This window comes from Pseudonaja textilis, chromosome 5, assembly GCF_049901715.1.
Source record: "Pseudonaja textilis isolate UNSWEBS1 chromosome 5, rPseTex1.2, whole genome shotgun sequence".
NCBI classification, from domain to species: Eukaryota; Metazoa; Chordata; class Lepidosauria; order Squamata; family Elapidae; genus Pseudonaja; species Pseudonaja textilis.
In genome coordinates this window covers 15761596-15789586 of record NC_141994.1, presented here as the reverse complement: position 1 = coordinate 15789586, position 27991 = coordinate 15761596, and the positions used below count along the sequence as shown (strand labels likewise).

The following is a 27991-nucleotide window of genomic DNA, read 5'->3' as shown; positions in this document are numbered from 1 at the left end:
AGAAAAAAAACTACAGAGAAATACTAAAAATAGACATGTTTTCCCATTTTTAATTTATCACATGGTAAAATATTACTGTTTTAAAAAAAATGCAGCTAGGCATTTTAGTCATACATTTTCATTCCATCAGTCACCCAAACACAATAAAATACTCTGTTCACAGAAAGGCAATGCAGTTAAATATAATTGAACACTCTTTATCAATCAAATTCCAATAGAACATATTAAACACTTGAATTAGACACACTTAAACCCACCAAAACGAATGGACTTAATGCATCTGAATAGGATTGTGGCCACTTTGTCTAGTTAAAGAATAATGGGCTGCAAATATGTTGTGTACCCGCAAATCTTTCTGTGTCTTTTATTATATGGGTGCTTAAACATGCCGAACCAAACATATGATAGTGGTAACATTTAAATAAAAGATCTACTTAGCAGAGGAGTATTTCCATAGAAACATTCACTTAGCTAACAGCTTACTTCCATGTGGATTATAGACATATTTATGAACTCTTTTTCATTCTTGGCAATTTCATTTCAGTTGTAATTATCACATGCAAATTTCAGTGGTAATATGCAATACTGACAACTGAACCTTCACAGCTGAGTTTTTCAACCCACCGATTAAGGCAAACTATATTCTTTTTCTATTGTTGCCTATCATAGTGATCTCTATACCGTTTCCACTGTTACTAAGGTAAAGGGATGTCATGTCTAATATTTGGAAAATGAAATAAGATGCTTCCAAAATGGAACAATCTTTTCTGTAGAGCTAAGAGGCTCTCATAAGAAACATATAACCAACTAACTAACTGATATAGATAGTATCCCCACAATTGATGCAAAAGCTACGAGTGTTGCAAAGAGCCATGGAAAAATGCATGCTCGGGATTACAAGACAAGATGGAAAGACCTGCACATGGATAAGAGAACAAATTATACAATATCATTAAGAGAGTAAAAGAATGGAAAAGAAAATGTGCTGGTCACATAGCAAGAAGAACTGATGGCAGGTGGACCAAGGCAGTCACAGAATGGATCCCATTAGATAAAAACATGTCCACGAAAGAGACCTAAAACAAGATGGATTGATGACAGATCCAAAATAAGATGGAACAATGACATCAGCAAATGTTGTGGGCCCAATTGGCAAAAGGAAGCTCATGTGAAAGAGGCCTTCATCCTGCACAAATAGACAATGGCTAAAATTATACGCACATACATGCACACATATACATACACATATACTCTATATATGCTTATATTACACATACAATATATACACATGTATAATATGTATATATTTATCTCAGTTCATTTTAAATACTGGAAAAAAGAGTCTTGAGAGTTACAAGATTGGTACTATATGGTACAAAGCTATTGTAGTTTATTCCTTCATGATTTAGAGTACTGGGGTATAGGTGATAAAACATTTGTTGGTATCTGTTGGTGATCAAGCTACCACAGTAAATTATTTTTCTAATAGAGATGGAAACTTGAGATAAGCAGAGCAAATTTATAAAATAATGGAAAAGGCATTCTCCAAATACTGTGACAACGTCCTTTTTAATACTATGTCTCTTCTCATTAAATAAGTGTTTTGGGGATATTTATTTATTTAGCTATCGAGAGTGCAAAGATTGAGTCATGTACATTTTATTTTTCTTGAAATGTATTAATTATTGACCTAGAAGGGGAAAAAACCAGAGATGGTTAAAGAGAGAATGACCAATGTTTGTATCCTGTGGCAATCAGGTTCAATCTTCAATGTACCAATATTTAATTATAATTTATTTAATGCTATAAATTTCATTTTTCTACATTCTAATTTATATTGAATTAAGTTCCTTTTCTTAAACTTTGTGTGTACTACTGGATTAATAATGAGTAAGAATGCTTTAAGTTTCAACAGAAGGTTAAATATCTCTCTCTCATTTCTCATTTCATTTTTGGCTGGAAGCCCTTTCCTTATGTTGTGCCACTGCTATTGCTTCACGTTGCAGGCAGCTCTCCTTTGTAGGATGAGCTCATGGTATATTAGTTAGGAGGAGCTGCAGCATAGACTGCTTCTACAGTTTCTCTTTCGATAATATAAATTTGCGCTTTGCACAAGCTTTTGCAATCACAGCAGTGCAGCAAAACAAGAAGTTAGTATCATATTTTACTATTGTAGTCCAAAGTTATGAGGATGTGGATATTTATGTTTTTCAAATAATCAACTTCTGTATTTTATGATGGTCATGTTTTTAATGCTTTATTTATTTAATAAAGATTTATAATGCCTTTTATAGCATTACCCATAGGTCTTATTTAGTGCACACAACTGGGACCAGCAAGTCAGTTTTTAAGCAAAGTGGCCGCTAAGTGAAACTGCAACTGTGTTTATGATCTTCAGCTTTCCTCTGCTACCAAGGGTCTAGGACAACTTGGTGCAGCCGGCTTACCACCACCAGAAACCCAATGCCAAGTCACTTCTGCCAACTCACTGTTGCCAAGTCAATATGGAGACAACTTGCCCCAGGCAGCCAGAGGGGTGGCAGGGCAGATGGGCGGATGGGCAGTTGAGCAAGTGGATGGGCAGAGTTCAGAGTGGCTGCAGTGGTCGGGCACTTCCTGTTTTCACACACCTCACTGCAGCTACCATGCCAGGCTTCAGGTTGTTCAGAGTTTGGACCATTTGGCAGAGATGAAAAGGTAGCAGTGAGGCGCATCACATTTTCACCTCCTGCCACTGCTACTGAGCTCTAGGGGCTCTGGGAGCTCCAGTAGCTTGGTGTGGTGGCAGCAGCATGGGTGTGAAAATGGGATGCACCCAGGGGTGGGATTCTACCACTTTGGAGTGGTTCAGGTAAACCCCTTGTTCCAATGATCAGCTGTCTCAGAACCGGTTTGTCGCAATGAGCATCTGGGCCTGCCCGCTCCTTTATTTCCTTTGTTTAGAGCACAGCTGATTCACACCCCAGAGCGGTTTGCCGCTCCTCAGCTGTTTGAATCACAGAGGCTGCAGTTGAAGCTTTTTTGTTGGCTTTTTAAAAATGTGGAGCGCACGATCACCAAACCCGTTGTTATACCGGTGGAATCCAACCCTTGCATGCACCCGGGCACCTGCCCTGCCTGTTGTTGCCACCGAATGGCCCAAACTCCAAATGGCCTTGAGCTCAGTGTGGCGGTAGCAGTGGCAGCAATGGCAGCAGGGAATGTAAAAATGGGAATGTGCCTGGCCACTGCCATCTTATATATCTTCAGAGCATAATAGGGTAACAAATATGCTCTTAATTTTTAACAAATTTAAAAAAAGAAAGCTCAAACTGCCCAAGGAGCTGCTGATACAGTTCTGCAGAGGAATTATTGAGTCTGTCATTTTCACCTCTATAACTGTCTGGTTTGGTTCTGAAACCCAAAAGGGCAGACAGAGACTTCAGAGAGTAATTAGGATTGCAGAAAAAAACAATTGCTACCAACCTGCCTTCCATTGAGTACCTGTATACTGCACCAGTCAAAAAGAGGGCTGTGAAAATATTTACAGACCCCTCACACCCTGGACATAAACTGTTTCAACTCCTACCCTCAAAACGACGCTATAGAGCACTCCACACCAGAACAACTAGACACAAGAACAGTTTTTCCCTGAACGCCATCACTCTGCTAAACAAATAATTCCTTCAACACTGTCAAACTATTTACAAAGTCTGCACTACTATTACTATTAATCTTCTCATCACTCCTTATCACCCATTCCCTCCCACTTGTGACTGTAACTTTGTCACTTGTATCCTTATGATTTATATTGACTGTTTCCTAGTATAATTCGATTGTTTATTGTACCCTATGACTATTATTAAGTGTTGTACCTTATGATTCTTGACTCTTGGCAAATGTATCTTTTCTTTTATGTACACTGACAGCATTTGCACCAAGACAAATTCCTTGGGTGTCCAGTCACACTTGGCCAATAAAGAATTCTATTCTATCCTATAACAAATCATAAGGCTATACCTAGATTTTATTCAAATATTCATGAAATTGTATTCAAGTTTTTAATCAAGTTTATATCAAGTTTTTCCCCATTTGTATTTAAAATATGCATCATTAAATAGGGGTCATGTATTAATAAAGGTTCAAAAGGAAAAAGCATCTAAACAATAAAACAATTGCAGCATTTTCAATTTCCTTTTGTGTTTTCTATTGTTAAAACAAACTAAAACTAAAGAATTAAGCATTCTGGTGACTGTGAACACTTTTTATCACTTTTTAAAATATTGATATTTGAAATACGTAATGCTAAACATTTCCGGAAGCACTGATTTTTGGATTTAATACAGTTGAAACGAGACTATATTTCTGCATGTAATATTAACAAATGGTATGGATCACTCATTAGAACTGATCTAATTTCAGCGTTTTTAAATTAAATCTTTGCAGACAAATTCCCACTATTAATGATTAGAGAGAACAACTGTCTCCTGCAACTGAAATCCATCAATTATTGGGAGCAATTCCAGCCCCGTTAGGCTTGCCAAACCCAAGAAACATGCTGCAATTAAATGCAATGGTTGTAATTATGGGAAAGAGCTGGAGAATAGGTAGCTTTGAAATGAATTTGAAATGACAGCTGGAGATGCTATGATCTGAGTGGACTTTGGAGAATGTACTGATTTGGCCCACCAAATGTTCTATATTTTAACATTTGCTTCAGAACTATTTCAATTGTTGACTGCATTTGTGTGTGTAAAGAAAAAAAATCAATATTGCTATAACTAAGCCCTGAATTCTGGTAGCAGTTCTGACAACTAGTGCCGCTTCAGTTTGGGGCTTCTATGTATGTTAAGACCAGAGGTCCCCAAACTTGGCAAAGCCTACTGAGAAATTCTAAAAGTTGAAGTCCAAGTCTTAAAGTTGCCAAGTTTGGAGACCTCTGGTTAAGACCCTGAAAGTGACATTGGAATAAATGGGAGTCCTATAATTCCTAATTATGCCATTTAACATAATAGTTTCATGAGATATTTTTTATAGTCCAGCGCATGCAGGAATTTGTTTATTCTAATTAGCTACCCAAGAATTTTTTTTGACTTACAATCATGCAAGGTCTTCTTGTGAAATGAAATACTAGACAGAAAGCATTAGGTTTACAAGCATTGAAAAATAATGGTGTTTCATTTGGAATGTAATATTAATGAATGTTAACTCAAGTTTTAAAAGCACAAGAGTGCAGCTGATTGCATCTCATGGTGCTGATGGGCTGATCTAATGTGATGGCTTGGTTTTAAGTGCTGAAGGAATTAACAGTGTGCAGTTCCATTTCTGTCAGGTTGGAGATATTGTATTGAGTTGGCTTAGGACAGGAAAAAGGGTGGGACTTAAGGAAATTGAGAGAAAGGAAAGACAACAATGAAGGAGCAGACAATATCACTGGAAAAGGAAGCATACTGGGAAATGAGGTTGTCAGCTAGCATGTGGAGGTAAGTAACTGAAGCAAGGAACAGCTAGTAAATGAACTGAATAACCTCATGGTAAGAGAGACAAGAGTGACATGGAGGTGCCTCAGAAATAGTTCCTAAAGGAAGCCAATCAAATACAGTAAAGGAAAACATAGAAAAGAAAGAAGGAAAACATAGAAAAGAAAGATAAATGGACCAGGAGTTGCATACTACTAATGTTAGTGCTGGACAAGGAAAGGAGACATAGGTATCTCAGTAGAATGTAGCAACTATGGAATGTTGTTGTTGCAGATTTTTTGTAGCACTGGAAGCTAATGTGGACCCAAAATATGCACAGAAGTGCATTTACAATTTAGAATTTATCAAGTAATATGGCCTGGGCTTTAAGGACAATTGGTATGATCTGCAATAAAAACCTTGTAATGTGGCATATCTCCAAGGTTCCAGACAGTCCATAGACCTTATTTTCCTTCACGGTTCCTTATTTTTTTCCCTCCCCTCATCTATTATCTCCTTTCTCTCTCTTTTCCACAAAAATCTACATTTAATACTACATTAAATCCCTACTGAAATGTTGAAAGAGGAAGTATATTAACTCATGACAGTGCCAGTTTTAGTCCTGCCGTGGACATGAAAACTGGCTGGGTAACTCTGGGCCAGTCTCTATCAGCCCATCCCACCTCACAGGGAGAAAATAGGAGGGAGGAAAGTTAGGTATGATCAGTTTCTTGAGTTATAAAGAAAAATGATGAAGGTGGGACATTTCTGCAAATCCTCATGCTGCTTCTTTTGGTATATGGATAGCGTTATTTTGGCTGCATAAAAATCCACTCACATATGTACTCCAAAAAGAACGAGAACAGGTTTCACTCTAAAGCGATGAGAACTGAAACAGCAATCATATACTGTACATAGCTCCTGGGGAGTATACTATCAAGAGACTTATTTCTAAGAAATAATGCACAGAAATATTATATTTTTCCTGTACACAAGGAGCAGCAGTATTATCCTCTCCAATTCCTATTTCATCAATGTTATTAAAGGTTCAAATGTCAGTTGTATGATGAGATATTCATAAACTTGCTCATTTGCTAATGGGATGTGTGCTGCCATTTCAACCCAATGCACACAAACACAAAAAGGGGGGTAATAGACCGCTTTTTGCCATCAATATTCAAAAACCAGTAGGAAAGTACTGAATCATCTAGGAAACCCATCACTGATCTACAGATTGCTGAGGCTATAAAGGCTAATTTGTTTGAGAAAAGCTGAAATTTGTTAGGAAACTTAATATTTCTCAGAGAATAAAACATTTCCAAGGTTTCTTATTACATTATATGGAGTAAATTCAATAATGCAAAATGTCTTTGCGTATCTGTTTTGTAAATGCTAGGTATCTATCAGGGGTGGGATTCAACTGGTGTTACTACTGGTTCGGTGACTATGTTGTGCGTTTGCATGCATGTGTGTGTAAAAAACCTTAAGCTGTGCTGCCCAGACAGCTGAAAAGCGCTGCGTGCAGGTGCGCAGCATTTGAAAAGCCATTTTTTTCCTGCTTTTTCAACCTCAACTGTGTCGCACAGTAGCTGAGGTTGAAAAAGCAGGAAATAAAGGACAGGTAAGAGGCTGGGTGGGCCAAACAGCAGCAAACACAGAACTGGTTCAATGTCTGCTGCTCTTCAATTCTATAGAGCTGGGCAGAACCAGTAGCATCCCACCCCTGGTATCTATATCTTTCTCCATGGCTCCTTTTATATTTTCCACTACTCTCTCTCTTAGTTCACATTCAGTGTCTCCGATGAAATAAACTGTAGTCTGCAGAAGCTAAAGCTACACTCGAGACTTTAAACTTTAAAAGTCAATATGACTTTTTATGATCTCTGCAGGCTGCCCCTTTCCGAACTTCAATTTGAGAACCTCTGAAGTTTGACCCCTTTGGTGTTTGAGGACTGAAGTGGTTTAGTTTGTTTCAGAAAGAAAAAAAAGGCCACCCTGTGAACCCAGGAGGACTTAATAGCGTTCTTGGAAGGTTTTTCCAACTAGTGTAAAGGTGTATCAGCTATTTAAGTAGAGCATGTTGCTCTGTTTCAATGCATTTGAGAAATCCTGCAGCACTTTCCCTCTTTAGGAAGAAATAGAAGAATCTGTGGTTCATCAGTGAACAAATTGCAGCGTACTCTTGTCTGGCCATCTCAGGCAACACTTGGGAATTTTTGTGGGAGTTTGCATCAAAGGCATCCAAGCTGCCATCCAGAGCCAAGAATGTGAGGTTCTTCTCTTTAACAATTTGAACACGGTTTTCTCCCCTTCTTATTAAGAAAGTGAATCCAACGGCGATGCTAAAAAAGAAAACTGTAAGGATCATGATGACGGTTGCGTATTTATACTTCATAACATTTCACGGACTATTTATATACTTTACATTCGTCGAGTAAGCCTAAGCTGACTCATCCACGTTAGGCGTGGAAAGGTCGTTCCTCAGCAACGGTCGTCGTTCCTCCTTTTTCAGGATAGACCTCTTGTGTCGCCGGGGAATGCCGCCACCCTTTTTTTTTTTTTTTTGGAAAGAGAAAAGACCCCTTAGTAGCAAATTCCCCCAAGCGGAACTCTCCCCCCCCCAACTCCGCTGATCCGGAGAAAGAGGCTGGTTGCCCTTTCGCAGGAGAGCTTTGGAAAGGATCTATTATTGCCGGGGGCGACGACAGTTCAGACCCCGCGTTTCTTTAGCTCCCTTGTGGCTGCGTTGAAGAAAGGGATGTTTCCCGAGCAAATCGTGCAAGGGAGAGAGAGGGGTCGGAAGCGGGCAGCCGCCGCGGATTTTCGTCGGGGCTGCTTCGGATGGCAGCTTCCGATGCGCCAGTCCCGGGAAAGTACGTTGCAAACCCGATTCACTCGTGGTCGCTTTATCGTTAAATAAAAGGCTAATTTGTTTGAGAAAAGCTGAAATTCGTTGGGAAACTTAATATTTCTCAGAGAATAAAACACTTCCAAGGTTTCTTATTACATGATATGGAGTCAATTCCATAATGCAAAATGTCTTTGCGTATCTGTCTTGTAAATGCTAGGTATCTATCGGGGGGCGGGATTCAACTGGTGTTACTACTACTGGTTCGGTTTTATCACTTATACAAGCACCAGGCAACCTTTAAAGCCACGCGTTTCCTGCTGTGAACCGCCTGGGGTGCGCGTCATATACACCCCCACCCTCTTTCCCGGATTGTGAAACACGGGAATTTCACACCCCACGAACTTCTTGCCAGGTTGCGTGGGGAGAGGAGGGGCCGGTGCCAACCGGAGCGTCACGGCGGGTCAGGAAAACCACTGACACGCACGGAAGAAAAAGGCTGCGTCGAGGATTTCCCGCACCCAACCCACGGGGGGGGGGGGTGTCGTGGCGCGGGTGGCTCCCGTCTGGGCTGTCAGCACGTAGGGTTGAGGAAAGCCCAAACCCAGCAGGATCTTTAGGGGAAAGAAGAAAAAAAACCCAAAAACACGGCTTAATCGCCGCAACCGGGGTGGACTTCGCCTCAGAGCGCTAAACCACAACGGCTGGCTGATCCGGGTCGGGGACGTCTCAGGCGAACGAACGTTCATTATTTCGATTTGTAGCCTTAAGGAAAACCGCAACGCGGGGAATGGGTTGGCCGGTTTGTTAACCCGCCGCTGGTTTCTTGGGCAGTTTTTTTTTTTTTTAATTTTCAAACTTTCCCTAAGTGTCAAGACGGGCCCCGCTGAGTCTCGTCTGCCACGTAGTAAGAACAAGACTTGAACTTTGCGGGGAAACGCGCATCTTCACCTCATCGGGAGATTCCTCCTCAGGCCCCGCCCGTCCCGCTTCTCGCCGCCTCCTTAAAAAGCTGGGAGCAAATCTCGGGCTTCGCGCCAAATTCCAAACGCCAAGTGAGAGACACCCCCCGCCCCCATCCGCCCGCATACCCAGAGGGAGGGAGGGGGGGACGTTCACGCACGTCTCCTGAAGGCGGTGACGTCACAAACCCACTCCGACCCTCGCGCCCGCTGTCCCTTCCGAGCAGTCCGCGTTCGGCGGCGTTCGCAGACCCGCGCGCCTCGCCAGCCGCTCCGTCGTTCCTCCTCCTACCCCGCCCCTGCCCGCGGCGCTCGAGCTCCGTGCCTGCCCGCTAAATTCCGTTAGCGCCACCTCTTCCCTCCGCCTCGCCCCGCCTTTGGCCCCACATGTTCGGTCCGGAAAAGCTGTTGGGGCAGCTGCCCAAGCTGGAGACATACGGGAATATGGCGTCCGTGGGGGATTTTAACCCGGTGAGCGCCAACGTCCCGGCCACCCGGGTGGAGATCTCCGTGTCTTGCAGGTGAGGCGAAGGGAAGAGGAAAGGCGGGGCGGTTGCGGGCGCGTCTCTCTTGATTCGGGGCGAAAGGGAGCTTCCCGCTCCTGGACGGGACCAAAGGGGAGGAGTGGACCCACCCGCGCCTTTCTGTGAGGCGGTGGGCGAAGGGATGAAGGAACGTGTGAACGGAATATCCTTGCTTTGCCTGGCTGGCCGCTTGGAAGGGTCGCCTCCGTCGGAGTCGCGTCGTTTTTCTTTCCCCCCCTCCTCAGAGCCTTGCGGGGCGTGTGTGGGCTTCCCTCAACCCCGCGGGCTGACAGCCAAGACGGGAGCCGGCAACGGTCCCCCACCCCCCACCCCCCACCCCGGTGGGTTGGGTGCGGGAGATCCTCGACGCGGACTTTTCCTGACCCGCCGTGACGCTCCGATCGGCCCCGGCCCCTCCTTCCCTCGCCTCCCCCCGCCTCCTCCTCTGGCTTCCCCACACAACCTGGGGAAAGTTCGTAGGCTGTGAAATTCCTGCGCCGTGCAATCCGGGAAGAGGGAGGGTGTGTGTGTGTGTTTGTGTGTGTGTGTGTTGACGCGCACCCGTCAGGCGGTTCACAGCAGGAACTTGTGGCTTGAAGGTTGCTCTGGGCTTCCAAGTGACAAAACGAACCGCAAGGCCACTAAAAAATAAAGTACGGGAGAGTGGAGAAAAGGGGGTCGGGGGTGGGGAAATGACATGGAGCTTAGGAGTATAAATTCGGGTACTGAGAGTAGGAAATGTTTCTGGCGTCAGTCTTTGCTTAGGATTACTATTGCGACATCCAGCAAAGGGTTTGATTTCCTCCTGTTTGAAAAGTTGTTAAATTCCTGCAGTTCTTCAACTTCGGATACAAATGCCGATTTTCATCCCCCTTTCAGCTCAGTCTGTGTGAACCTTTTCCTGGTAAAACAATAAAGAAGATATTAAACCCCCCTTTATCCTAAGCCCCATGTTACTGTTTTTCTTACAGGATGCAAACAAGTGGAAAATACTGACTTTATTATCTCTGGGCAAACATGCCAATAGTAATGCATATTCCAATTTTCCTTTGGAGATCAATCAATCTATCTCCAAGAGAATTGTTTGAAATCCTGTTAACTAGGAAATGAGTAATTAAATCTGATTTTTTTCTTTCCAATTCTACTCACTCTGTTTCTTCCTGCAATCCAGTATTGGACTTTTGAAAATAGATTTTTTTTATCATGGTGATTAAGGAGACAAGAAAATTAAAATTGATATTGGGCATTATGAAACCAGTATCCATTGCCTTTAATGTTCGTTTCCTTCCTTATTTTATTAGGAATTTTTAGATATATGTGTTCTGGAGTTCTAATAAAGAATTGCAACTTATGTCTACTAAAGCTATCTGCTAAAGGAAGAAAATGGTTACTTCTTATTGTTTGAAATTTAGAGAAAAGACCTTCATATTTTTCTTTCCAGAATGTCTTGGCTTCTTTTGAAATGTTATGCCAGTATGATTACCTCGTTTTCAGAGGCCTTTATAATGAATAAAATTAAATAGGAATTGAATTGTCTTTTCTCATTTCTGAGTATTTGTAAAAAAAAATGTACTAGTTTTTGCACTAGACACATAGAATGGCATTTTTCTGCTGTTTGCAATATCAGTAATCAGGTTCGGTTCTTTTGTATAAGCAAGAGAATGCAGCAACCAGTTTGTGATGATGAGAAAATGTGATTCCAGATTTTGGAAAAGCTCTGAAGCCAGACCTTATTTGTTGTAGCAGTTAATTTCCGACCATTCTTTCATTATAAATAGATAACTTCCTCCAATTGTTTTGGGAAATGGTTTTTATTTGGAAGAATTTGTGATAGCTACAAATGGAAGAAGACTATTCAACAGAGTACACCAATACATACATTTTATATTCAAGCCTATGTGATTTTGAATAAGCTGTTCATTATGATAGTATTTCCACATTGGAAACAGTTTCCTTTAATACATAAAGACTGGTACAGAAGAATTTGAAGGGGTATTTCATTGTCAGTGGCTATAATAAATGTTGCTCCAATTACTTAAAACGTGATGGAACACATGTTAATAAAAGAGCATTAGGAATAGACTGATGTAGCAAACCAATACCAATTTGGAGGATGCAGAAAAATTATTATGTGATCCGTAATGTTTGATAGATTCAGCATATTGTCTGATGTTTTTCATGGCAGCCTTCTTCTCGGATCAAAATATGATGCCCTTTTAAAAACATTACTTGTTCATTTTTATTATTTGGTTTTTCTATTCCTTCCTCCAAGAAAAGATATACATATATAGATAGTCCTTGATCTTACGACCAAAATTTCTGTTGCTAAGCAAGACAGTTCAATTTTGCCCCTTTTTATGATCTTGTGTGGCACAGTTGTTAAGTGAATCACTATACTTGTTAAATTAGTAAAACAGTTGTAAAGTGAATCTGCTTACCCCATTTTTTTCCTAACAAAAAGTGAATGCATGATCCCCGGACACTGCAGTTGTCATAAATATGAACCAGTTGCCAATCTGTTTAGAAAGTTTTTGTCTAATTGCTGTATTATGGGGGAGGGGTGTTCCAAAGAATTACTAAATGAGGGATTGAATCAGTATTTTATATATGCTGTGATACCCCATTCCCTTCCTTCTCTGTATAGCAAAATGTGGCAACTTGATTGGAAAGAATATATAGGTTGTCCTTGAGAATAATTGAGCCCAACATTTCCATTGATAAGTAAGGCAGTTGTTAAGTGAATTATGCCCCATTTTAGCATGTTTGTGCCATGGTTGTTAAGTGAATCACTAGAGTGAATCATGTGATCGTTAAGAGAGTTTCCCCCATTGACTTTGCTTGTCAGATGCTCCCTAGGGCCCCACAATGCTACAGATATCATAAGTACATGCCGGTTGCCAAGCGCTTGAAGTTTGGTCACGTGACTGGGGATGTTGCCACAGTCATAAGTGGTCATAAGTCACTTTTTTCAATGCCATATAACTTTGAACAATCGTTAAACAAATGATTATAAGTCAAGGAATACCTGTAGCAGAATATTTTTGACCTTTTGCAGAGAGGAAATCTACATAGTGGAAATGAGCACAGGAAACTGAAAGACAAACTCCGGTCCATAACATCCCTAAATCTGAAAAAACAATCCATAGCTCCTTTTTGGTGGGGATTGCTTCAAACTTTGGATGGAGTTAATTAGGTGAAGGGATTAATCAGGTTTTATATGTAGTCTTTGCTCTCACTAACCACACACCCCTGGGATTAATTGAAAAATATCAGTTAAGTGCGGGAATAGGAGGCCATGGCTTCCTCCTGCTATTGCCATCTTAATTTTTAAATTCATGCTCACAAAGTGCACCACCAAAATGTACTTATTTATAAATCAATTAATTTATGGGTTGTTCAACTCAAAACAATTCACCATGGCACATAAGATAAGTAATGAGTTTGGGGATGAGTTTGGGGCTCATCTTTAGGTGCTGATGATCCATGGAATATAGGACACTAGAAGTTACCCTGAACGCCCTTTCTATCTATGCTGCGAGAGAGCCCAGGATGGGTTGACTCCTTCCGATGAGGTCATTTAGCTGAGTCTGTACTAAGATATAAAAGCCAGACCCCGGAAGTTACCCCAGCTTTGGCGAAGATACTTGACAGACTGAAAGGTATCTCTGAAAGCACAAATGAATACAGAAATATGTCTTACCCTCTCCGGATGAATCAAGGGAGGGGCTGGGCTCTCTCGCAGCATAGATAGAAAGGGCGTTCAGGGTAACTTCCACCAACGCCCATTCTCCATGTTGCATCGAGAGCCCAGGATGGGATATACCAAAGCTTGCATGTCCACGGGTGGGTCCTCCTCCGGCTTATCACACCGACTGTTGAACCACTCGTTGAAGCATCCGTCTGCTGAAGACTGAAGTTGCCGAGGCAAAGGCATCCAGATGGTAGTATGTGATGAAAGGAGGTGGAGATGTCCACATGGCCGTATGACAGATCTCCTCCAAGGGTGCTTGGGTTGCCCAGGTAGCCAAAGTGGCCGTGTTTTTGGTAGAGTGCGCTGTCAGACCTTGAGGAACCGGAAGGGCCGCAGCTTTGTAGGCCTGCTCAATGCAAGATCTGACCCACCTGCTAATAGTAGGAGAAGAGGCCTTGTGCCCCAAGTGAGAAGGGAAAAGGAAACAAACATGGCTTTTGACTTCCTGAAGGAGAAAGTGTGCTTAATGTATATTCTAAGAGCCCTTTCTACGTCTAGCGTGTGCCACTGCTGCTCTAAGTCATGGTGCGGGAGGGGGCAGAAGCCAGGCAACATAATGTCCTGGGACCTGTGGAACAGGTGTTAACCTTTGGAAGAAATGAGGGGTCCAGACTGAGGACAACCCTATCATCGTGAAAGGAACAAAGGTCCTGTCTGATGGAAAGAGCAGCAAGCTCGGATACCCGCCTGGCTGAAGTGATGGAAATGGGGAACACTATCTTCAGAGTCAGGAAATGGAGAGACAATGTTCTAAGGGGTTCAAAGGGGGCTTCATAAGGGCATTAAGGACCTCATGAAAATCCCAGGAAAGATATCTGTGAACTACCGGGGGTGCAGGTTGGAAGTCCTCTTTCAAAAAAACTTCCTGACTGAAGGGTGATGGGATAAGGAAGGAAGCGAATCCCGTGAAAGAACCGAGGAGAGAGCCTCAACCTGCCTGTGTAAGGAGTTGGGGCCAAACCTTTCTACAGATCATGCTGAAGGAATCTAAGAACCTCTGCCAACTGGGCTGAAGCAGGAGAGAGACCCTCCCTAAGGAACCCTCGGTAAGGGCCTTCCAGGTGGCATCATAGAAGCGCCTTGTAGAAGTTTTGTGAGATGCCAGGATAGGGATGATGACCCTTTCAGGAAAATCAGCCACCCCTAGCTGCTGCCGCCCAAGTGCCACATGGTCAGCTTGAGCCACAGGGGCTCCGGGTGGAGCAGAATCCCCTGATGAAGGGAGGCTAGATGGGCTGGGATCCTCCAAGGAGAAGCCCCTGATAGGTTGACCAGGTCTGCAAACCAGGGCGTCCTTGGCCAATAGGGTGTCAGGAGGAGGACCTCCGCTCGTTCCTCCAACATCTTCCAAATTACTGCCGGAATGATGGGAAGTGGGGGAAAGGCATAGAGGCGACTTTTGGGCCATCTGCACCAAAGAGCATTGATCCCCTTAGCTCCCTGGCAAGGAAACCTGGTGAAGAATCTGGTGACCTGGGCGATTTGAGGAGTGGAGAAGAGATCCACCTCTGGCATTCTGAATCTGAGGGAAAGGTCCTTGAATAGAGATGGAGGAATGGACCATTCTGCCTGGTCGACTAGGCTCCTGCTGAGCCAGTCGGCCTGGGAATTGTTGATCCCGGAGATGTGATCCGCCAAGATTGACAACAGGTGTTTCTCTGCCCATAACACCAACTGTAGCGCCTCTCCCATGAGGGCTCTGGACCTCGTCCCCCCTTGCCAGTTGACATGAACTATGGCGGCCATGTTGTCCATAAGGACTAGAACATGAGAGCCAGTCACTGAGTGCCTGAAATGCTTGAGAGCTAGAAAAACGGCTCTGAGCTTTAGCCAATTTATGGGAAGGGCCAGCTCTGACCTGGACCAAGGTCCTGAGCTATCTGGCCCTGCATATGGGACCCCCAACCCAGGAGGCTGGCATCGGTGGTTATCACTAGCCTGTCTGAGACCCTGAAAGGGAGTCCCTTCTAGATTAACGGGGAATACCACCAATTGAGAGATCTCCAGATTTGTGGTGGGAGCGGGACCTTGATGGATGAGAGGCCAGTTCCTGTTCGTTGGTAGGGAAGCAGGAACCATTGGAGTGGAAAAATCCGTGGCTCTGGAGATATGATAGGGTAATTTGCAGATCCCGATGGGCTCCATGGATGCAGGAGGACAATCAAAATGTTGTCCCAGTAGCATTGGATCCTCACTGGAACAGAACACAGAGATGCCATCAATGCTGCCAGAACCTTCGTGAAGACCCTTGAAGCCGATGAGAGGCCGAAGGGAAGTGCTCAATGCTGGCAATGGGTATTCTGATAACAGAAACGGAGAAATTGGCGATGATGAGGCCAAAAGAGGATGTGGAGGAAGGCTCCATGAGATCAATGGAAGAGAGGAGATCGCCCTCCCGAATGCTCTCTAAAATAGAATGCAGAGTCTGCATTTTAATTTGTCTGTATTTTACCAATTGGTTGACGATTTTTAGATCCAGCATGGTTTGCCACCCCCACCCCCCCCGAGGCTTTGGGAACAATGAAAAGGTGAGAGGAAAGCCCATGTCCCCGTTGAGAGGGGGGAACAGGTTGAATAGCTCGGATTTCAAGAAGGTGTTGAATGGCCTGTTTCATGAGGTCTTGCCTTGAAATGTCCTGAGAGACAGGCCAGCTCAAAAAAAAAAATATATTTTTTCTTTTTTCCCCTTTTGGGGGTGGCATTAAGAAGTTCAATTGTTAACCCTGACCTAATAGTGCAGAGCACGCAGGCCTCCGTCGTTGACTCCTCCCATTTGGATGCAAAGAAGGCTAGGCGACCTCCGATGGGTGGGGAGAACGAGGGATTACTTAGAGCGACAGAAGGAACGCCCCCCCCCCGAAAGGGCTGTTTACCAGTAGAAGGTTGTCGCCTGCCAGATGTTTCCGCACGTTGGTCTTGGCATTGGGAGTATGGACTCTGAGACTGGGGGAAACGGGAAAAGGTCTCCCCTTGAAAGGCAGGAGGGCGATAAGGAGCTGGGCGATAGTCGGCTCTCTTCCCAGAGGAAGAGAGAATCTTACGTTTATCTCTGGTTTCAATGCAATAAGGTTCCAGAGCATCGCCAAAAAGCTTATCGCCCGCGAATGGAACTGAAGCCAGCTTCCATTTATGGCGTGACTCCACCTGCCAATTTCTGAGCCATAACAGTCTTCTTGTTGCTACTGAAGATGCCATGGCCCTGGATGCAAATTTGGCGGAATTGAGAGTGGCATCTGCAGTGAATTCCACTGCTGCAATAATCTTATAAAGGTCTTGGTGAGACCGAAGGTCAGATATAGGCAATCTAATATGGAGCTGGTGCAGCCACCGTATAGATGCCCTCGTGGAAAAAGGATGCTGCTGTTGAAGGCCGAACAGCCCATGCAGCGCTGGAATGTCAACAGAAGGCACTGCCAGGGCATTGTCCAGGGCTGCACTGACGTTGAAAAAACGCTTATCCAGAGAAGATGGGCGAGGACCTGCCGAAGGGGAAGCGCACTGTTCCTTGATCATGACCAGGAGCAAAGTGGGAGAAGGAAAACCCCCTGCATGCACTACAGGCTTGGAGAAGAGTGCGTCTCCCTGGCTAGAGGGATTTCCTTGTGGCTCGGGAGCCACTTCCTCTGACGACAGCTTGGCAGTGACCAAGGCCTTGCTGAGTAATGGCCTGAAGAGAGAAGGATTGAAGACTAATGCAGAGGATGCCTGCTCTGGGCGAGAGTCCTCTTCCTCTGAAAGATTTTGGTCAAAGGTCTCGCCCTAAATCAGGGTGATGAGGCAGGGAACTTATAGATTGAGAAAGGAGAAGGGTCTGAGCCCTTTCCAGAGGTCGAAGAATTTGCTTGAAGCCTTCAGCCAATCCCTGCCTAATGGCCAATGAAACAACATCTTGGATATCCCCTGGTCTATGCTCAAAGGTAGAGGCAGAAAGCCGAAGGCCCGCTGTTGTGGGAGTGAAGGTGGCTTCAGGCCTAGATTGAGAAGAGGTTCGAGGCCTGGAGGGAGGGGGAGGAGCATAGGGCCCAGAAGCCTGTTGGAAATAAGGCCCAGATCTGCTTAGATCCTGAGGATCATATTGTACTGCCAAAGTCTCAGGAGACCAGGATGGAGGATGGAAAGGCTCAAGGTAACTTCTCCTCCCCTGGGAGGGTTTGGCTGGGGCCCACGGGTATCATCTGAAACCTGCTGTAATTGCACTCCCTTCTGTTGAATAGTTCTGTTGAACTGCCTCTCTAGGGCTGCATGTCTGCGCTTTTCTGCCCTCAACTCAGCCTGAGTTGCCTTCTTAGGGGCTAGAGCCTTAGCTCTGATTTTAGCAGCCACCTCCCTCTGGACTGACTGGGTGCGTTGCCTATGTCTTTTTCTCTTATTGGCTTAAGAGACTGCTCCACTGGGGCGGGGGGCGGGCTCTGCCTGACCCATATCTTGCTCCATTGTAGAATAAAAGGCTCTTGTGATGGAAAGAAACTGTAAATTTTTCTATTAAGCCCCTTAGGGTATAAATGGCCCCCAGGCTTAAAATACGCCACTCACCTCATGGTGGAAGGCTTCAATCCAAGATGGCCACTGACTAGAGGAAACAGGCTCCGAGATCGAAGAATCGCTCCTTAGGCTACAAAGAGCACCGAGTGAAGTCAGCAAAGGAAAGGGCAGCCTCTGGCCACACGATCAGCTGGCTGACGCTGTTATTGGTTTGCCGATCGCTTTTTAGACCGCTTAAACTGCAGGCATGGGGGAGGTCTACAGACGCTGTCCAACTTGCCTGAACAGCGCTCTGGCAACGCTGCTCCCAACGTTGCAGGAGAGAGAGAGAGAGCCCTGCTCTCCTGGAAGAGCAGCTGTCCAGATCCTGGAAGCTGCTGAAGCGAGGAAAAAAGGTACTGAAGATCGCTGGTGAGTGCTAACAGAACGCTTTCAGAGACACAGCTACTGACTGAAAGGAGCTGAGTCAAAAGCTGGGGTAACTTCCGGGCTCTGGCTTTTATATCTTAGTACAGACTCAGCTAAATGACGTCATAGGAAGGAGTCAACCCATCCTGGGCTCTCGATGCAGCATGGAGGAGAACATATGTTGCTCACTATACTATAGATCAGGAATGTCAAACTAGGCCGGATGCATGACACTCTGGCATGCCCACCCCCCGGTTTAGTGAAGAGGGAAAAAGGTGACAATGTGATGTCGCGTGTTGGACACCTGTGCTCTAGATCAGCAGTCACCAACTGGTGGTCCATGGACCACTGGTGGTCTGCGAGAAAATTTTGGTGGTCCACAGAAAAATTATTTGCATTTTTTATACTGCATTATATCAGGGGTCCTCAAACTATGGCCCCTGGGCTGGATACGTGCAATGAACATTTGTGGTGCTGCAGAGAGTCTCCCCCTTCGGGGTTTTTTGTGTGGGTCGGAGGGGGGGCAGAAATTGTGACTTGGGGTCTAATTCAGCCTCCTGGTGCAGGGCTTTGGGTGAAGGCTGGAGGGAAGTACCATTGGTGGCAAAGAACCGGAGGGCTTTGTTCCAGTAGGACTGCATCATGGCCTGGAACTAGCTGACCATCTCAGTCCACTGAGCCTCCAGGTGCCAGTACCTGGCCTTGCACTCCCGCAGGTCTTCCCTCTGCTTGGAAAGCCTATGTTCGTAGTCCTCAGTGAGGTACTTCTGCTGAGCCCCCTTCTCGGTCAGATCCAATTTGAACGGAGCCAGCTGTTTTGCCAACTCTTTCTCGTGGGGGCTGCTTAGCTCCAACAGCTGCTTCCTTTTGGGGCTGTAAGGAGTCAACGTGGGCAGGCAGGTGAGGCACAGTGGCTGGGAGGGGAGGGGTGAGTAGAGGCTGGTGAGGCAACCCTCAATGTCACATGACCACTTAGCCATGCCCACCCAGCTGGTCATTAGGCAGATCATATCAGTGGTCCGCAGGATTTAAAATTATGAATTTTGTGATCCCTGAGGTTGAAAAGGTTGGTGACCCCTGCTCTAGGTCATAAGGTCCTTAACAAAGGAAGCAACAGTGCCTCCTAGAGGAAAAATGTAGTCTTGTTTTTGCATTTGAGAGTTTTACTATGCAACTTACAGTATGTAATATTTGTTTATAAATTATGCCACTGATACTTTAAAGAAAAAAACCTTAACTATATACAAGTCCTCAGGTAACAAACAATTTTAAAATATTTTTTGAATGTTTGGAATATTTTTGGTGGTTAGCGATATGAAAATCATCTTCTTTGCCACATTATGCATTACAGTATTTAAAATAAAATTGTAGGAATTGTGTCATTTTTTCATTTTCATAAAAAATATTGTAGAAAAATTAGGTTTCTCAATATTTTCTTGTTTTTATCCACCCTCACATTTCTAATGATATATTCTATACACATCCAAAACCAACATCTGCATTTATTTATAGATTTATATCCATTTTTGTTCAGGAATCACGTTGACATGAAAAGTGCTCTTTCCTCCAATTCTACTATGCGACACCCCTGTGAGGTAGTTTGGGATGAGAGAATGCAACTGGTCCAGAACTGCTCAGTGAAGTTTTTCCACCGAATGTAGACCAGAACCTAGATCTTTCCAATGGCAGTCCATTCCTCCTACCCACCATACCAACCTGGTTCTTTCATTATAAAATAAGGTTTTCTTTGAAAATTTACTAAAAATATTCCAGATTTGTAAGATGTGTAATACATAAACATACATGGTGGAATATTAATTGCATGTTTGCTACATGTTACAAACATTCAGAGCATTTTATACACACACTGATATTTAGATTCTTTACATCCGTGATGGCGAACCTACGGCATGCATGCCAGAAGTGGCAAGCAGAGCCACTTCTGCCTGCATGCGAGAGGTCATCCAGAACTGCTCACTGCGCATGCGCGCATGCTGCCTGCCCACCAGCTGATTGTCAGGTATACGGCGCGCATGCACGTGGTACAAGGTGTGTGGGAGATGCACGTGCATGCGCAGACATGGGCACGGGGGATCGCATGCACAGAGGCGTGGGGAAGGCACACGTGCATTGCCTTTTGGGTGCTGGCACACGTGTGTGCGCATACGTGCACACAATTTTCAGCACAGGAGCCCCAAAAGGTTAGCCACCACTGCTCTACATGCTTCTAGATCATTTAGTTTTCAGTAATGCACCTATTAGCAAAGCGTCTACCAGGATTTTTAGCATGTCTCTTTCAAAATAGGAGATGTGAAATACGCTCTAGGTGTGTAAAATATTTTTGCATTAGATAGGAAGGCAAACATTGGTCTATACATGTTTAGAGGTATCTTGATTTCAAGGATATTTTACCTATGCTTATTTTACCTAGATTTTACCTATGTATGCAGGAAGTAGAATGATACCACAATGAAATAGTCAAAAGATCGTATGGAATTTTGGACAATGGCCGTTTCCTGGTTTTTCATGCAGGGTAGTTGAAACAAGACTAAAGTGTGAAAGTAGAGGAGGAAATTTCCAAGTAGTTTTCTGCATGGCTACAGAAATCAAATTATATTTATCAGTACACTAGCCTGTGCTGTAGCTCTCTACTTGTTTAACTTTATCCATTTTACTAATATTGTCTTTGTCATTTTACTAATATTGTCTTTGTAGGAGCAGCTATACTTTGTTTTCATCAGTTCTAAGTCCCCAGGACTCTAGATTAGACTGGAAAGTAAAAAAAGAAAAAAAGCAAATGGCAAACCTCTTATTTATCGTTATCAAGAATACTAGGTTAGAATGCTCATGTAATTATCAAAAGTATAGTTGCTTGTGCAATCCTAAAACGGATTAAGACTTTCACCTAAACATAGGTAAAGTTTTATAATGAATAAATCTTGCTCTGAGATGAGATGGCTAGATTGCTCAACCTTTGATAGCATGCTCCCTTTTGCAGTTAAATTGCTGCTTTTATACTATAATATGATTGATTTTTATATGTGTATAATTCTGTGTTATAAATTATTTCAATCCATTCACATTCATTCATTCACTGTTATAAGTTAACATGATTTTAATGTGTCTTTCTCACAATCATTTGGAAGCTTCCTTGTTGAATTATTTTTATTGCTCACTCAGTATGCAGGCTGGCCATTATAATGTCTTTATATACCCTATTGAATAATCAGTTACGCACTATAAAGCTGAAGTCAGCCTGAGGAAATAATAATATGCTTTTCCTGGTGTTAGGTTTAATAATCTGGCTTTCAGCACCAGCCCTTACCCTTTTAATCTACAGTATCTTGCATTTTTATGACTATGTATGACTTTATATAATATTTGTGATTTTCAATCTCATTTTTAGTTTGTTGCATCTCAGGTTTTGTGTAGATTATATTGAGCTTTCTGCTCTAGAATGTTTTATACACTTGAATAAAAGGAGTGTGAGAATTTATTTTTTCAGTAGAGAGAAAGCATCCTGACCAGTAGAGATCATGACAAAATCACTGAGTAACTTGTTTTCCGATTAAGGGTTCATGAATGAAATAGTTAATAGAAAAAATATTACCCTGTCTTATTGTTCCTGGTCATAGGTAACTTACAAATTTAGTGACCATTCAAAGTCATAATGGCACTGAATAGGTGACTTATGTCCATTTTTCACACTTAACAGCTGCTGCAGCATTCTTATGGTCATGTGATAAAAATCCAGACACTTGGCCACTGGCATGTATTGATAACAGTTGCAGTTTCCTGGGTTCATATAAAATCTATGGGGAAGCCATATTTTATTAACAACTATGTCTCTGACTTAACAACTGCAGAGATTCACGTAATAACTATGGCAAGAAGGATTGTAAAATGGGGCAAAGCTCATGTAACAGCAGCTTTGTTTAGCAATAGAAATTTGGGGCTCAATTGTGGTTGTACGTCTACTTCCCGATTGTGTGTATGTGTGTGTGTATACACACACACACACATATACACACACATACATACATGTTGTTCAGATTTAACTTTAAGAGATGAATTAGAGAAGCTGAAATTAGAGCTAGGAATATTCATATTTCTGAGAATTTTGAACAGAGTAACTCCATAGCGAGATGGGCGGCAAATAAATTTAACAAATAAATAAATAAACATAGCAAATTAGTATATAAATGCCATAATAAACAGTATACTAGGATTTTATTAAACCTTAAGTTGTATTTATTTATTAAGAATTCATACCTTTTGTTTTTTCTTCTAAATTGTTCCATAAGAACAACAGAGGCAATAAGGCTAATTATTACTTAGAACAGAGAACATAAATAAAAGTGTTGGAAGGGAGATTGGAGATCTTGAAGTTCAGCCCACTGCTCAAGCAAGAGACTCTATACCAGGGGTATCCAACCTTGGCAACTTTAAGACTTGTGGACTTCAACTCCCAGAATTCCTCAGCCAGCAAAGCTGGGAGTTGAAGTCCACAAGTCTTAAAGTTGCCAAGGCTGCTCTATACCATTTCAGTCAAACGGCTGTCCAATCTCTTCTTAGAAGCGAAGGGGCACCTACACCTTCTGAAGGCAGGCCATTCCACTGGTTAATTGCTCTCACCATTAGGAAGTTTTTCCTCTAGTTTTAGGTTGCTTTTCTCCTTGTTTAGTTTCCATCTATTGTTTCTTGTGTTGCCTTCTGCTGCTTTGAAAAGTGAGTTGATCCCCTCTTCTTTGTGGTAGCCCCTCAAATATTGAAACACTGTTACCATGTTTCCCCTGCACCTTCTTTTCACTAGACATACCTAAGTCATGCAACCATTCTTCATATGTTTCAGCGTCCAGTCCCTTAATCATTTTTGTCACCCTTCTTTTGCATACTTTCCAGAATCTCAACATCTTTTTTATATTGTGGTGACCAAAACTGGGTGCAATATTCCAAGTGTGATCTTATTCAGGCTTTATAAAGTGATACTAATAATTTATTTGTTCTTGATTCTACCTTTCTATAACATTACATTGGCCTCTGTGGCTTCTACTACATACTACTGGCTCATATTTTAGTGATTGTCCACTAGGACTCGAAGATCCCTCACAGTTATTGCAGTTGAGCAAAATTTCACCTAATCTGTATCCATACAATTGGTGTTTCTTGCCTAAGCGTAAAACCTTTTCTCTCAATTGAATTCATGTTGTTAGATAGGGCCCAGTGTTCAGGTCTGATGAAATCCATTTGGATCTTGATATCTTCTGGGGTATTAGCCAGCTTAGTGTCATCTGCAAATTTGATGAGTTCCCCTTTTATTCCATCACCTAGATCATTTATGAAGATATTAAAGAGTACTGGGCCTAAAATAGAACCTTGGGGTAGCCCACTGCTTACTTCCCTCCATTAAGGACTACACTTCGAATATAGTTTGTTAGCCAGTTACAAATCCATCTGGTGGTGCTGCTGTCTATCCCACATTTTTCTATCTCACCAAGGTTGTGGTCTGCTTTGTCAAATGCCTTACTAAAATCCAAATGTACTATGCCCAGAGCATTTCACTGGTTCACTAGTTTACTCACTTTTGTCAAAGAATGAAATAAGATTTGTTTGGCATAATCTGTTTTTGATGGCCAACCTCATGTTAGCTTTAGGTTATAATTTTGCTAGCTTCTAGGTGTTTGCAGATCTGTTGCTTGATTATCTTTTTCAGAAATTTCCCAGGTATTGATGTCAGACTGATTGGTCTGTAGTTTCCTGGGTCTGTTTTTTTCCTCTCTTTTTTTTGAAGATGGGAACCACGTCATCTCTTTTCCAGTCCTCAGATAAGTTCCCTCATGCTCTAAGAACTTTGAAAAATATGGTATGTAAATATGGTTCTGAAATCGCACATATCCCAGTTCCTTCAGAACTCTGGAGTGTAATTCATCAGGACCTGGTGATTTGAACCCATCTAGAGCAATCAGGTGTTCTCTCATCTTTTTCTTGCTCATTTTAATTTGCATTTGTAGTCTGTTTTACAGCTCTGTTTTTTTAAGTTGGGTTGTATTTTCTTTTTGCATGAAGACAGATGCAAATGAATTAAGCAGCTCTGGTTTCTCTTTACTGCTGGTTACTTCTTTGCCATCTTCTCCCATCAGTGAATGGATTGTTTCCTTGACTTTTTTTCTTGTTTTCTTATGTGTGGAAAGAAACTTTTATTATTATTTTTGACATTTGTTGCAAATCTTACTTCATTCTGAGCCTTAATTTTCCTGACTTCATCTTTGCAGGTTTGAGCTCTTTGTTGGTATTCTGTCCTAGGTATATATCCCTCTTTCCATTTACTGTTACTGTTACTATTATTTATTATTATTATTAATTATAGGAATTTTCTCATGTAAAATGAAATCATTAATTCATGACTGTGGTTCTTGCTGTGGCTTTGGTCTATATTTGTTGTTAATACCTCTCCCTCCCTCAGTATATTCCCACTGCAAACTGTTCCTCATCTTTTTTCTTATGTTCCTAAGATTTATCTAGTTTGGTAATAATTCTGACCTTATTTTTCCCCATATCATTGCTTTGGATTATTTCTGGTAGAAAAATGAACATTAGCAAAGGGCATAGGGCTTGGGTTTTCCAATTGTAACTCAAGGGCAACAATATGCTTATCACTCTATTTTCAATTTTTTAACTTAAAAATAAATATGCTTTCAAAATTTCAAATGCTCCCTATTCTAAACACTTGGGATACTTGTCACTAGAAAAGAACATTTCATTTATACTTAAGTTTTTGTTAACTTTAAATGTACTAGCCTTAATGTTCAAATACACAGAATAATTTACTATTCTTCATGTTATTATAAATTTCAGAATGGGGCAATCTGGAGTTCCAGGATGACAAACTAACTTCAAATGCCCTCTTTCAAGTCAAGGCTCTAGTAAGAGATTTAAGGCTCTTCTTTCCTGGCATCCCCTCCCCTCCCCACTAAGGGAGTAACTGTCAAATAGTTCCTGTAATAGTAACTGTCAAATAGTTCCTGTAATAGTAACTGTCAAATAGTTCCTAAGAATTCAAGCCAGTTTAAGGTTCTTGACAGTTGCCTGGAACAATAAAGTTGGCTGAAATTAATTTTGCCCAAGTGGAGCAAATGAGAAACAGACACGTTATTCAAACTACATCAGTAGAGGCCTCCAGATAGGTATAGTGTCTTCACTAAAGGTCTGTAAACATAGCACAGGAATTGTATATGGGTTCCAACATTTATAGGGGATGATATTACAGCAATAGTTTCCAAACCACATAGGATAATTTTTCTGGGCAGCAACTAAAAGGTACAGTATTAACTGGCAAAGAAACACTAAAAATATTCCAAGCTATTTTCAGTCATCCTCACATAGAATTTCGTAGTTGGATTCTAATCATCTCCAGTTATGATTAATTCTTCATGGATCCTCTGAACTTTAATAATGAAATCCTAATGAAAATAATCAGAAGTGATAATATCAAGGATCCATTTTACATTGTCATTTGATAAGAATAAGCCTCACTATAGTTGCTCAGCCTGTCCTTTTGAAAATTATCCCAAGGCATTTGGTAATCTTGTGAATTCTATGTTTCTTAGAGTATTTTAATTAACCCCTTACTTTAGCAGGTGGACAACTTGGCTGCTGGTCGAAGTGGTTTAGGATAACAATGGATTAATAATAGCATTTTTCCCATCCCAACTCCCATACATTTTATTGTATTCACTATCACTTTTCACATTGTGAAGTTAAATGTGAATAAATGTGACTCATGAATAACATACTTAGTTGGCATACAAACCATGAAGTCACAAACTGGCACTGAGAAATCCTTGGCATAGATTTTATCTTGTCTTTATTGTATCAAAACTGGTTTTATTTTTCTTATTTTTCTTTCTTGCAGATTATATGCATTAGACTGAATATCCATTGCATATTTGTCAGTTTTCCTATTTCACCGAAATTGCAGTTTTACTCAGGATAAATTTGATAGCTCTCTCTTGAAGTGGAATAGCTGTTGAATATATAGTCAACACAATTTTTAGGTTATCTATGAAAAAGTGTTCTTTAGTAAAGCCAGGTTCCCACTTGTAGAATGTATTTGTTAGCCCTTTAATCTAAATCCTTCCCATCTTTTGCAAGTTCTAATCACGTAGTCATTTAGCCTTCTTAATGACCATCATTTCAACTCAGTGGGTGAATTTTCAGTCCTTTGAATAAATTTTACCTTACTGAATAAATTTTACCTTACTGATTTTCATTCCCATGTAACTATTAAGCATTTGCATGATCGTGGACTATTATTTTTATATTACAAAATAAGGATTTCCATATATATGCCAATGTTTTATGGGATGTATTCATACAATACCCTCACGCAATAGCCTTTTCCTAGTGGTATTCTTTGTTTCTTAAGCTGTTGTGTAGCAGCCTCAGGGAACTGAGAGAAAAAGCAAAAGCTTGATTATGGAAATATGCAGATAGTAGAGGAAGGCTTCTCACAAATGTCATTCTCAGCCATAGTACATTTCTGAATAGGACTTGCATATTTAAGTGGAACTGGGTTTTTCTTTTGCACAATTTTCTTAAGTAGATACGAAAATTATTTTCTCAAATAGTTCTTAAATATTCATTGAACTGATGGGCACATTATCTGTCTCTGTTCTTGATAGAATATCCTGAGTAAATAGTAAAGGTGGTTAAAAATGAAAGCCTACATTATAAATCCCTGGCACTTTTTTTCTGAAGCTGCATGTTAATTTGCTATTGGTATATGCAGCACATAAGAAATTGTGTGAAACCTGGAAGTAGGCATTGTCTGCTGTAGTGCCTGGCCTATTGGCTTTTGTAAGACACTAAAGACCTATCTGTTGCCATGAGCAGTGTGTATATAGTATGCTGGCTGGTGTCCTCAGCTATCAATCTGTTATTTGCTTTTGATTAGTATTGTTTTTATGATTGACTTTAAATTTGTAATTTTTAAGTTTACGTATTTTGAATTTGTGAGCTGCCTAGGGTGGTTTGCAAGTTGGGTAGCTGTAGAGGTTGAATAAATAGCCAAACATCTTTATTGCTTAAAATGTTTGACACATGAGATAGTCCTGAGAGGATAATACCAAAAAATTACAATACAATTACTTAGAAGAAAATTGTATTGTATTGTGTTAAAAGACTTTTGGTTCAAAATGTAAGTTGAAAAAAGCGTTAGACAGGTTTACTCCCAGTAGTCTCTCCTTTTCATTAATATAAGTATTATACTTAATTTATTTACTTGCTGTAGGAGATAAATGACACAAAACACCTAAAGCAATACTAGTAAAAGATGTGAATATAATTATGGATAAGCATAGATATAAATCAATATTTACTTTTATTTTTTTAAATGGCTGCCCATCTTATGGGCCACAGCCCTGGGCAGCTCACAAAAAACTATAATAAAAAACAAAGAAAAATAATAAAACCAATGTCCAAGATAAAATAAATAAAATCCCATCTTCTTAAACAACATCCAGTACATCAACATTTGCAGCCACTCACCCCATTCAATTCTTAGGGCGAAGAACCAGATT

The 27991-nt window shown here is 41.8% G+C and overlaps 1 protein-coding gene and 1 long non-coding RNA gene across 3 annotated transcripts in view; one reads left to right on the top strand and one right to left on the bottom strand.

Annotated features, from left to right (window-relative positions):
- Window positions 1-32: 32 nt before the first annotated feature.
- On the bottom strand, window positions 33-7985 carry LOC148125547 (uncharacterized). Its single transcript, XR_015743766.1, has 2 exons — window positions 7864-7985; window positions 33-1186 (listed from the first exon to the last, which is right to left on the bottom strand). It is a non-coding gene; the product is annotated as an uncharacterized LOC148125547 (long non-coding RNA).
- A 1431-nt stretch (window positions 7986-9416) lies between these two features.
- LOC113437733 (copine-8) overlaps window positions 9417-27991 on the top strand; it is a 66394-nt gene continuing 47819 nt past the window's right edge. The window contains exon 1 of one of the 2 annotated variants that reach the window (XM_026702862.2): window positions 9417-9769. In XM_026702862.2, coding sequence (XP_026558647.1) covers window positions 9636-9769 — 134 coding nt within the window. In that variant the 5' untranslated portion in view covers window positions 9417-9635. The remainder of the gene's footprint in view (window positions 9770-27991) is intronic. The other variant, XM_026702861.2, reaches the window with a different exon arrangement.